Below are 13,478 nucleotides of genomic sequence, written 5' to 3'. Positions count from 1 at the left end.
TTTTGCTTTTATTATCTAATGCTTGGATACTTGTTACCTCTGCATGGCCATCTTTCATAAAGTTAGCATGATAATGTCACACAGAGCGATGTCAACAATACGCATAACCTGCAAATGGGCATTGTTGCTGTAAACAACATAGCCATTGCCATGAAAGCCAAAATGACATTTCCCATGACAGAACATAGTTACAAAATAGTGGCTGTGATGATAATGCAAACATAATAATAAAAATGTGTGACAATAAAAATAATAATATTAATGATGAAGTAATTGATCAAAATGAATTGTAACTGAACTGAACATGGGACTTGAACTTTATTACCAGACATTATAGTTGCTAGGAGTTTCTCTTGGTATTTCAACTATACAATGAAAGGGTGCATAGAATTAAACAACAGAATAGACAATACAATACACCATCACAACATTACATCAAGTAAACACAAATAATTTAAACAATATAGCAAAGTAGACATGCACTCCCATCCAGTAGTACTGTATATTAGGTAAGTCCTATATAATACAAACATTATTTATACTCAATGGAAGAGAGTAGAAATCAGGAAAAGGGAAGTATCAGAAACTGTGTTTAGCCATAGTGACTGCATTAGGAACAAATTGTTTCTGTGTCTAGTAGCTCTTGTCTTTTGTGACCATTAACATTTCCTCAATGGTATGCAAGAGATGGCTGAACGGATGAGTGTAATCTTTGATTTTATTTCCAGCACATTTCCTGAATCTAGGAACACAAATCAATAAAAAAGCTCCAGGAATTTTGACGTAATGTAAAGCAGTGCAAAGTTCCACATGATAATACCCTTTGATTTAGACTTTGCTGTCAGTTGAGAATAAATGGAGCAGCACAACTCCAAGGTTTGAGTATTAATATTGGAGAGTAATAAGTAAGAGGTTCATAGACTGGGGGTCAGAATAATAAAAGAAAATGACATACATTCTAAACCTCAATTTAATTCGAGGTCATGGGGAGCCTGTCTTAATGTTATTTAGTTCAAAAAGTCATAGTCAGAGCCCCCATTTTCACAGGTATCACTCAGAAACACACCGACATCCATCAATCAATCTATCTATCTATCTATCTATCTATCTATCTATCTATCTATCTATCTATCTATCTATCTATCTATCTATCTAATTATTACGATAGCCAACTGTCTGCACTGCTTTGCCGACATCAACTGCACCTTATCAACAACGGGAGAGGAACTCTGTTGGGTTTCTGTTTACCGTAAACTCCTAGTGACAAAGTATGATGTGTTTTTTCCTGTCTATTACGGCACCACTGTACTCATCATCTGTTGATTATCTGCTTGTAGATTCTATATTTCTCAGTCATCAGCACTAGTGTTCAAGAGTTTGGAATCACCCAGAAAATTGTATACCTTTTTTTATCAAGATACCATTATATTCATTTAAAAATACAGCCAAGACATTGTTAAGGCTGCAAATGGCCAATTTTTAATGTATCATTCAGATATGATTTAAAGCTGTAATTTTCAGCAGCCATTCCTTCAGAGCCCTAGTAGTCAACTCCTTTAGCTTATCCTTAATTAGTCATTTTAAAAGTTAATTGGTTATTAGAGAAACTTGATGCCTATTATTTCCTCCAATAAAGCAAAGAAATAGTCTTTTCTTGGGTTGCAAGGTACTGGCATTCCTCAACTTCAGTTCTTATTTTTTTGCAGAATGAAGGTTATTCTATGTGACAGATTGACAAGAAAGCTAATATTTCATACCAAAGTGTCTATTACTGTCATGAGAGGAGAAGGCAGACGGGATCTAACCAGGATAGAAAAAGAAGGGGAAGTCTCAGATACACAACTGCATAAGAGGATAAGAACAGGCAGAGTGTGTAGTTTGAGAAGTAAATGCCTTACAGGTCCTAAGTTGGCTTCTTCATTAAATACAACAGTATTGTCTGCAACAGGGAAAAGGTGACCCTAGGATTCTGACCACAATACATTTTTCCAGTCATCTTCCATTCAATGTCTGTGTTCTTTTTATCCATTTGAATCTTCTCTTTTTATTTGCAAGTTTCAGATTTAAGGATAAGTTAAGGAAGTTGACCCTTAGTGTATTAAAGGAATGGCTACTGTTAATGGAGCTTTGCAATCATGTTATTTTTTTTATCAAGAGATCATTTAAATTGATTTAGAATACACCCAAAACATTACTAATGTTGCCTAATCGCCATTTCTGCTTGAAATGACTGATTTTTGAATGTGTTATCCTAGAGTACGTCTACATCTGACCTTTATGTCAGCAATTTGTTCTTGGACATAGGACTGTTAATGGCTGCGTGAGTTTGGCATTCTTGATACACTCAAGTGCTAACGTTGTGTGCGAAAATATGAATACCTCAAAGTTGCTAATCCTGACATATTATTGATGGGGTATCTGGTGCCATTTTTAAAGCCCCTTAAATGTTTTGTTTAATTTGCAATTCCATTGCCCATTAACAGTGTCAGAATCTAATATTACTTAAGTTTTATTTTGTATATTTTTATTATTTTTTCATAGTAAAACATTTTAGCTACCTTTATAATCAACATGCAAAATTGCTTTTCATTTGGTAAAAGCAATTCATTTAATTCCCAGCAGTTATGTTAAACTCTCTGACAGACCTTTTCTCAGCATGACCATTGATGTATCCAGGTGCTGGTTGTTCTCTGCTGCCTGGTGACCATTGACCATTCGAGGCTGATTGCGACTAGGGCCCCAGCGTTCCACTTGGTTATAGATTGTGGAATTAAACCTGGTAAAAAAGGAAAAAAAATGCAATTAATAATAACAAAAATAAAAAAGTTTCAATTAATACAGGCCACTAACCCCAACAAAAACTATAGATTATTAATGCCTATTCATTGAAAGAGTATGAAATAATATCAATATCTACATGGGTCTACTTTTCCCTAAACAATTATAACACACGCAAGTTGTAGGGGCCACTTCATGGCATTGAGTAGGGAAAAATGGGGAAGGATAAGGGCGAAACACAGCCATTAACTGCATCTGTATTGTTACCCTTCGGGTTGAGGAAGACTATTCAAGTGAACTCTGACGTTTGGTCTGCCTGAGTGCCTAAAATACTGTATATAACCAGCAAAGTCCCTGGAAGTCGCCGTTCATTCTGCACCCTGGAGAAACCTGTGTTTCTGATCCCGTGGAGGACAGATTGTTTTAATCAAGAGCACTCTAATAGACCTGACAGGTAACTTTTTACTTATGCTATTCTTTGCAAGTGCTTTTCTTTTGCTACTTTCTTTATTAGATAGGGCTTGCTCTTTTGGCATCATGAGACCCTTACACTCTCTCTGGCTTTTCTTTTACAATACTTAGAAACTTGCTCTGTAGTTTTACAGTTTACAGTTTGAAAAAATATTTTCTAAAGCTGGTGTGGAATGTACCCTTCTTTTATTTGTTCCCTCACATTCTTGTTCAAGAGCTAATTATGAAGTAACAGCTGGCACTAAGCTAATTTATTTGCTTCAGAATTTAAAATATTTTGATTAAATCATATCAATCATAACATTTGAATTAGCATAAGCCGTCCTAATCTGGGGTGTTCATAAGAAGTGATTTACTTCATGAGGTACAAGTACATAATAAACAAGAATAGTTGCATCAAATGTTTTTCAAATACTAAAATGTGTGCTTCAATTTAAATGTTTAAAGTCTAACTATTCTCAATTGTAATTGACATTTGTCATTTTTCTCTTTCTGATAGAGGTTCATAGAGGGTTAGATCCTTAGTAAATAACCAGCAATCAAAAATAACATATTTTTAATTACTAACCTTGAAATAGTTTAAAACAATACTCCACATACTTACTGTATGTGTAGAAGGCTAGGATCACTGATAAAGGACTAAACATCAAAAATATTATCATATTTATAATCAGCAGCTTGAAATATAGTAAAACAACACTCCATGTGCTTATATTAACAATCCCCACATTTTCTAAAGTTTTTGTGTAACTTTGATCCCTCATATCCCTATAGAGAATGAACGCCTAGGGTCTCTTAATGTGGCGTACACAACTTCAAGTCCTTCTAATCATTTTTGCTGAAGACTCTTACTGGTTTACTCTTTACCATAGGGGTGCAACTTCCCACACAAAATAGGGTGTGCTAATAGCTGAGTTGTACATTATCTCATGTAAATCATTTTTATAAGCAATGCTGGTCCCCTGATTCAGCTACATGGCTCGGCTGTGTGATCCCAATTCCTACCACACATTCTGTGAAGAAGTGCTTTCTGGTTTCTTTTTCACATTAGGTTGTACAAAGTTTGAAATTATTAAACAAGGATCAGAACACAATTCAATCAAGAATACAAAATACAACATTCTTGAAAAATACTGTACAGTGGATTCAGAATGTATTCAGACCTCTTCACTTTCTGTAAACTTTATTGTTCTGTAGGTTTAATTGTAAATGAATACATTTGCCTTTTTTACACTTAAGAACCCGTGAGAAACGTCTGCAAATGTATTAAAAATCAAGAACTGAAATCTCTCATCCATATTAGTATTCCACTCCTTTATGGTGGCACTCCAAATCGTGGTCAGGTGCATGTGTTTATTAATTTTGTTCATTATTCCTGAGATGTGTCTAGAACTTGACTGGACTGTGGCAAACTGAGTTGACTGGAGATTGTTTGGAAAGGCAAACAGCTGTGTATATCAGTGCCCATAATTCACACTGCAAATCAAGACAAAAAACAAACCATGAAATCCAAGAAACTCTCTGTTGATCTTCACAATCAAACTATGGTGAGGTATAAATCAGGGCAAGTGTATACAACCATTTCTAAAGCTTTCAGTGTTCCTCAGAGCACAGTGTCCTCAAGAAAATGAAATGGAAGATGTTTGGAACCACATGGGGTCTTCCTAGAGTTGGATGTCCATCCAATAACTGGGTGAGAAAGGCCTTGGTGTTGGTCAGAGTGGTGATAAAGAATTCAATTATCACTCTTAACAAAGTTTCAGCTTCAGTCTTTTGCTGACATGGGAGTACCGGACATAAGCATGACCATCTTAGCAGTGCTCCATCAATCAGGTGTTTGAGTGAAAAGGCATACGACAGCCCACTTGGAGTTTGCCAAACAGTATTTAAAGAACTCTTGTAATGATGAGACAAAAGCTGAAGTCTGTGGGCAGAACTCTAAACAGTATGTCTGGTGAAGACCAGGCCCTGCTCATCACCTGCCTAATATCATCCCAACTGTGAAGCATAGTGGTGGCTGCATCATGCTATGGGGGTGCTTCTCAGCAGCAGGGACAAGCAGAGTGGACAGAATTGAGGGACAGATGAATTCAGCCAAATAGAGAAAAATCATTGAAGAGAATCTGTCCCAGAGTGTCCCCAGACTGGGGTAGTGTTTCCCTTTTGGCATGACAGTGACCCAAAGCATACATCCAAGACAACACTGGAGTTGCTTTAGGACAAGCCTCACACTGTCCTTGAGTGGCTCGACAAAAGCTTGAACTTAAATTCTATAGGACTTTTGTGGAGAGACCTGAAGATGGCAGTATGCAGACACTTCAGCTTGAGAGGATCTGCCAAGAAGAATGGGATAAATTGGCCAAATCCAGATGGCAAAACTTGCACTTACCCAAGAACACTCTACGTATGCTGTAATTGCTGCCAAAGAGGTTTCTACAAAGTATAAAATTTAAGGTCTAAATACTTATGTACTGTAAATGATGAATATTAGTTTTTGATTTTTAATAAATTTGCAAACCTTTCTGAAAATAAGTTTTCTTGTCATTATGGGTTGTTGAATTTAGACTGATGGTTGTTAATGACTTTCTGAATCTAATGAATGTTAAAAGCATTGTCCACACTTTCTACCTCATAAGTTCTCATTTCAGACAGCCATACAGAGCACAAATATTCTGAGATAATTCCTTATATATTTTAAGTCATCAAAAGCAAATAAAACCATGGCAGATGCAAAAGCCCAGGCAGGCTGTTGCATTAAAGCATTCTGGCCAAATTCTGTAAAGCTTTACACTGTTCCTCTTTCCAATTTTAAATAATATAAAATATTGCTTTCTCATTGAGTTATGCAGGGTGTTTATGGTTCTTCCAGTTAAGCAGGATAAGTTGACTTGCAAGCGTACTACAGGAGATCACAATAGATTTATTGTTGCATAATCTTATCACATCTGATGTTACTCCAAATAATGCTATTAGGAGATCAGGAGCAATTGTGAGTCCAACACTATCTGATAAATAAGCAAATATGCCCCTCCAAAATTAGTGTGGTGGAACATTCCTAAAACAATGAGGTGGGTGTGTGGTGACATCATTCATAGGATTCTGTTGCTAATACTTGTAGATAATTTTAAGATTTGTGTAGTGCCAAATTAAACCATGCATTGCAGAAAAATGGTGTATTTTATGAATAAATTAATTTTATTCCGTTTCTGAGATATTTATTAAAGGTTCCATTTTTGCCTAAGGTCGTCTATGGGTGCACACCATAAAATTAGTTGCTAACGTCAACATCTTAATAATTGCTAGATAAACTATATTCAGGCAGAAATATTGAAAAGAAGAGTTCCTTTTGACGTATTTTCCAACTTGTATATAAAAAGAGATGCATTGCTGGAAGGTTATATTTGCCTTGTTGCTGATCAAAGGATACAGACAAACTTTCAACACAGAGGTCTCAAAATGACCAGATCCCAAAGTCCTTCCATGAATTAAACAGTTAAAGAAAGCTGAAATATATGATTATCATACTCTGGAACAGCAGAAAATGTCCACTAGAACTGAACTACTTGCACTGGCATGGTGACATAAACGGTCTTGGCATTATGACTTTATAAAATACATTTCTTGCCACCATTTCCTTCTTAAAACAACTGGTGCTATTTAAAAAAAAAAACTGAAAAGTAAAAGAAAAAATCTGCATGTCCTTTTAGCAGTGACCATAGTACACTTTCTGGACCAAAATTGTAATGAAACAAAATGCACAGTGACAAGGACTTCCAAGAAAGCATAAAGTACAAATCAGTGACCTCGGCATGCAGTCGACATCCTACGTGTCAACCGGTGAGAAAGCAACTCTCTGTAACAGTCATCCACTGGAAAGAAATCACCACAGACATTTCTTACTTTCAAATGAAATGTGCATACTTTAATGTAGTACTATGCTTGAGTGAACAATTCTTTCGGTTTACTTCTTAAAAGCACTAAAGGTTTAGCTTCTAGAATTAATTTTATTGTAGCATTTGAATGTGTGCTTGTTGTGTATTTTTCTGATTAACATTTTTACAAGCATTAACATCAAATGACTATGTTGGCTTCATAAAATACTCTGGATACTTAAAAGAACATGCAGGAATGCAGATTAATCAGAAGCAAGACAGAAGAGCTGGTGGTGGACTTCTGGTGTGCAAAAGAGCTTTCGAGACCAGTCACCATTCACAGTGAGGACAGGTAAGTGGTGCAGAGCTACAAGTACCTGGGGGTTCACATAAACAGCAAAATGGACTGGTCTGACAACACAGTGGGGCTGTGCAAGAAGGCCCGGAGCAGACTGTACTTTCGGAGGAGACTCTGGCCTTTTGATGTGTGCAGCAAGCTGATGGAAACGTTCTAGCAGTCCATGGTAGCCAGTGTGGTGTTCTACACTGCAGTCTCCTGAGGGAGCAACTTGAGTTCAAAAGAAGCAAAATGTCTGAACAAACTTATCAGGAAAGCCTGCTCCACCACAGGGCTATCCCTGGATACACTGGAAGCTGTCTTAGAAAGAAGAATGGTGGCCAAATTGGATGTCATCCTGAAAAATCCCCTCCATCCCATCCAGGAGGTGCTCTCTTGGAGCACTTTCAGCCACAGGCTCATTCCACCACTGTGTGCTAAGAAGCACATCTCGGGGTCTTTTCTGCCCACTGCTATCAGGCAATTCAATGCTTCCTCCCAAGGTACTTGTTAAATTAATTTTAAAACATCTGCACAGTATGCATTTGTTTATTATTTATTTATCAATTGATTTATTGGCTTTATTATTTGTCCTGTGAGTATGTATCCTTGTTTTGTTTTGTTTCTGCTGCTTTATGCATCTGAATTTCCCCATGGGATCAATAAAGTATATCTAATCTAATCTAATCTAATTACTACTAAATAAAAGAAAACTAAATCACTAAAACTCAACTGCTGTGTGTTTTTTCAAATAAATACTTTTCATGACAATTATGAAGGAAATACAAGAACATGATAGACTGGTAGCATATGGACAATACGACCAAATTAACTGGACCTGTCCACTTGATAAAGCATGACACAGTGGCAGCGTTAAGCTCTATATCCTCACAGATCCAGGGTTCAGATCCCACACCTGCTTGTTGCTTGTATAAGCCTGTGTGTTCTACCTGCTTCACTGGGTGTGTTTTTCCTCCAGACGATCTGGTTTTAGATGTGTATTATGTTAACTATAGACTTAAAAGAAAAGTAGTAGTGTATGCGTGTGAAGATGTCGTGCAATAGACGGGTGCCTCATATGAAGCTGGTTGCTGCTTTTTGCTGAATGCTACTCAGATAGAGTTCAACCCCCAGATGCTAACTTGTGTGTTTGAGAATGTTTATTTAAATTATTCACCTGTCTTAATAAAAGAAAAAAAAAATATTGGACGTATATGTACATTATTGTCTTGTTTGGAAGGCAAGTTTTTCGGGCTGTGATTTTGAACACACCTTTACCCTTCTCACAATTGCCTCCTCCTCTCTTGGCGAAACAACCTGGGCACCTAAGGGATATAAATAGCAAGGCATTGATAACTGTAAATGCCTCAGTGCCTGGCCTACTCGCTTGTTTAATAAGTAGTCCAAGAAATGTGTTGGATAGGATGTGCAAAGGTTGGGCTTCAGATATTTCAAGGAGCCGAACCAACCAAAAAAGGTTGAAAGGAAGAAAAAGAGAACTACTTCTTCTGGTCACAGAGCCCTAAACTGTGATAAATGGAAATGGACAGACAGAACAGCATTTTGAGCATAGTGTCTGCAAGGAATAGAATTCCTGGGGAGACTGCTACAGGAAACTTCCGCAGAAGTTGCCCATTGCACACACTGGGAATAGACCTCTGGGGTTTTGCTTGCTTAAGAAATGTTTCCCTTTGTGAATTGTGAAAAATTGAAAACATCTTGCTGCTCACAGGAAAGAATATTTAAAATAAAAACGTCTCCAGGATTTCAGGGGTGAGGCTGCTACTCCAAGATCTTACATTTTTGTTTGCCAGGTACCCCCTTGTAGCCATGCAATTCACAAAAGCCAGCAACTAAAAATAGCCAGATAACAATTTACATATAATGAAGGTGTTTTAAATCCCACCATACTCATTTAAAGATATTTTAAATGAATTATAGGCCTTTTTAAAATCACATAGTTCAAAGCTAGTGTTTGTTCATTTAAAGGAAAGGCACAAGACAACCCTCAATCAGGGCCTTAATGGATGATCTTACGATTACCACATCCTCAGTGCCAGGAACCAGGTGGATTCTTCAAGGTCTAGAAATGTTCATTGCATTGGCAAGGATGAGCTTCTAACCCAGCAAGTCTAGGTCACTGAAGACCTGAAGAAGGGGCGTGTAGTGGACAAGTTCCACTTTCACTAGCCAGGGACACCATTCTTTCCATTACTGAGCTGCCAGTGAAGAGTTTGGGGAAGGTCTTTGATGTCAGTCTCAAGGCATCCAATTCTATCAAAAAGACCACCAAAGACCTCAAAGAGTGGCTTACAAAGGCAGACAAGTCAGGTCTACCAAGGAGATTCAGGGCCTGGATTTACCAGCATGCCATCCTGCTCAGGTTCCAGTGGTTGCTGCTGGTCTACAATGTCCCAATGACCATAGTAGAATCAGTTCATGCATTTATTTCTAGTAGGACTGACTACTGTAATTCGCTGTTCGCTGGCTGTTCAAACTGTTCTTTATACAGACTCCAGTTAATCCAAAATGCTGCAAGAATTATTACAAAAACAAGAAAATATGAACACATAACTCCAGTTCTTAAATCCTCACACTGGTTCCTGGTTAACTTTAGGGCAGATTTCAAAATCCTCCTTTTATCTTATAAAGCCTTGGATGCTCAAGGTCCAGCTTTCTTGTCTGAACTTATCATGACTTACAGACCAGAGCGCACATTAAGATCTCAAGATGCCGGTCTGCTTATGATTCCAAGGATTAATAAAATAGCAGTGGGAATTTCGAGCTTGTAGTTACATGGCCCCTAAACTGTGGAATGGTCTGCCTGCTACTATAAGAGATGCCCCTTTGGTCTCAGCTTTTAAATTCCAGTTGAAGACTCACTTCTTCAGTTTAGCATATCCTGACTAGAGCTGCTGATTAACTGTACAGACCTCTGTTGTTAGTCATTAGCACAAAAACATAAGTAACAATATAGTTCTAATTTGTTACTTCTTCTTCTTCTTTTGGCTGCTCCCGTTAAGGGTTGCCACAGCGGGTCATACTAACCCTCACCTATTCTGTTTGTGACACTTGGTGCCACTGCCCACCTGCCAAGTTGTTCTGCCTGTCTAAGGTAAAGTAATTTCTGATGGAAGATCACAGGAATCATAGGGTAGAGGGGTCCTTTCATCGAATTTGATGGTCCAGCGCTGACTCAGCTGTGGAATGGCCAATAAGAGGAGGCAGCTTAATGACCGAGGACTCCAGGACTTTGAACAAATCCAAATCATATTATGTGATATCATCTACTGTTGCATTCTGCTCTGTACTTGTAATATTTTTATTGCACTATTATATTGTACTGAGGATTACTTGTGTTCTGTTCTGTATATTGTATTCTATTTACCACCTTTTTTGACATCCACTGCATGCCCAACCTACCTGGAAAGGGGCCTCTTTTTGAACTTCCTTTCTCAAGGTTTCTTCTATTTTTTTTCCTACAAGGGTTTTTTTGGGAGTTTGTCCTTGTCTTCTTAGATAGCCAAGGCTGGGGGGCTGTCAAAAAGCAGGGCCTGTTAAAGCACATTGTGGCACTTCTTGAGTGATTTTGGTCTACACAAAAATAAACTGTATTGTAATCTATTGTATTCTATTGTATTGTAATGGATTGGCGGATCAGCAGTTACCTTCGCAGGTGGTTTGGCCTTACATGCAGCCTCAGTAACGTGGCTCTTTATAGAAGTAGTAGCATCTTGCAACTCCCTTTTACAGGTTAGAGAGTTCATGGTGTCGAGGACAAGGGAGGCACTCCTGTACAGGGACTTGAGGGATCCACAGGTGTCAGCAGCAGAAATTGAGGTCAGGATGGGGAGGAAATGTAAAGCAAGCAAGACACTGGAGGTAGCAGAGGCCTGGCTGAGGCAGAGGGAGATTGTGGGGAATGTGGTTAGAGGTCATGCCGATTTGGTTACTTTCCCACAACCCAACTTCACAAAGCTACTCGTAAAAAGAGGCTTCTTCTTCTCCAGGAGGATGTATGAGCAGGCATGGAGGAAGAAGGAGCAAGCAGGACGGTGGGTCAAAAACAGCAGGGAGCATGGACAAAGTGTGAATCGGTACAGAAGCAAAAGGTCACCTGGGATAAAATCTTGCAAACAGATTACTACAAAGTCCAGTTTCTGATCCGCTGGTGGCATGACCAAGTGCTCAAGGCAGTCGCTGAGAGAGTAGCCTCCGCTATGGCAACAAGCAAGCAATGACACCCAAAGAAGATGCAGTAAACTTTGTTAAGGCTGGAGAGAAATACACTCCAGAGACAAGATTGATGGGCCTCCTCGCCTCTGCAACTGATTGGCAGCTGAAAGTTGATCTGGAGAAGCAGCTTTCCAGAGCACATCGCCTCAACAACACTGCATCCAGACATGGTCATCTTTTCCAGTTCTACCAAACAGGTGTTAATGGTGGAACTCACGGTACCCTGGGAAGAACGCATGGAAGAAGCTCAAAAGAGTAAATGTGCCAAGTACCAGGAGTTGACAGAGGAGTGCGGGAAACTCAGCTGGATCACCCACTGTGAACCAATTGAGGTGGGATGATAGGGCTTTGCAGGCCATTCTCTCTGTACAGTCTCGACGAAACTGGGAATAGCGGGTTTAGCTAAGAAGAGGGTTGTCATATCAATCTGTGATGCCGCAGAGAGAGCCACAAGGTTGCTCTGACTGAAGAGGGAGGCTCAGTGGTCATTTGCTGCTGGGATGCAAGCTGGATTCTGATCACCCCGGCTGGATTGCCTGGGTGAGGATGTATGATTTTTTAACAAACCCGAAACACCCGTTGACCCCAGTATACATCACGGATGATGCATCCAAGTGCTTCCATGGAAGTGTTTTTGAAAGGTAATATTGTAATAAGTCAGCACATCAATTAATAACAATTTGGAATAAAATCTGCTAAACTAAATTTACATTGAGAGACATTTTCATTTGATCTGAAAATATGTAAAAATTATTTCAGTGTTTCTTTATGGATATCTGCATTGCTACAGATATCTCTAAATTATAACTTGGTTTGCCATACGGTCAAAGAAGCAATAGACTCTGTACAAATTAAGTATAGATTTTATAATGTCAGACCCAGAGATTTAAACACAGTGTTTAAGGAAAAATAAGTGAACTTCACATCTGAACTTTTCACTGCCCGTCACATGTAATAGCAAGTCATTATTGTTCAATTACAGATTTTAATAATGTTAGATTCTTTTTTAAGCGTTTTCCTGATCAATCTCTTGGAAAGAAACACATTTCTAAATCTGTCATTTCTAGCACGTAAGTTAGAGTGAATTATCTATAAAATATTACATGCCATTATTTTATTCTGAAAATTTTTAAAAATCATATCTTGTTCAAAAAAGCTTATTCTCTTTTCCCAGTTGCCTAGCAGTTAATCCACAAATGTGGGAAAAATGTAAAATCATGTCTGCAGAACAAAATTTAATGTACCAATTTTTTTTCAAAGTTTCCAGCATTCCAGCATTGTGTAATGCTAGTAACTGTGCATCATTTTCATAGAAGTAATTTGTTTTTTTATTGATTATGCCCATATTCCGACACAGACACACACAGAAACATTGCTCAAGTGTGAGCAAATTGTGTTAAAAAACAATAATAATAATTCTTTACATTTATATAGCACCTTTCTCAGTACTTTGCCTAACTAAAACATATAAATCCATTAAAATTATTGAATTGAGCCCATAGCAATACATTTCTGATTCTGTATGTATTCTCGCAGGATTTTTTTACAATCCGTCTAGAATGAAAAATACTGGAGTGATTTTGTTCAAAATCAATGCACTTCTAGAATTTTGCAGTGCTATTTGCTGTGCCAAGTTTCATTTGGATGGAGTACTTTACTTTTGACTTGTCATGTTTACAGGCTTATATCCATAGACACAGAGTTATTAAATTTTGACCCCACCACAATGCTTTCTGCCTATACATTCTCACTGTATAAAGTTAAAAAACCTGTGGCGGCCTGTT

The 13,478-nt window shown here is 38.0% G+C and overlaps 1 protein-coding gene across 1 annotated transcript in view; it reads right to left on the bottom strand.

Moving 5' to 3' along the window:
* LOC120539192 (sodium/potassium/calcium exchanger 3-like) overlaps positions 1-13,478 on the bottom strand; it is a 388,417-nt gene that overhangs the window by 58,452 nt on the left and 316,487 nt on the right. The window contains exon 10 of the mRNA XM_039769038.1: positions 2,646-2,776. Coding sequence (XP_039624972.1) covers positions 2,646-2,776 — 131 coding nt within the window. The remainder of the gene's footprint in view (positions 1-2,645; positions 2,777-13,478) is intronic.

The sequence above is a fragment of the Polypterus senegalus genome, chromosome 11, assembly GCF_016835505.1.
Source record: "Polypterus senegalus isolate Bchr_013 chromosome 11, ASM1683550v1, whole genome shotgun sequence".
Lineage (NCBI taxonomy): Eukaryota > Metazoa > Chordata > Cladistia > Polypteriformes > Polypteridae > Polypterus > Polypterus senegalus.
Note: the sequence above shows the minus strand (reverse complement) of the source record. Positions and strands in the feature narration are given on the sequence as shown.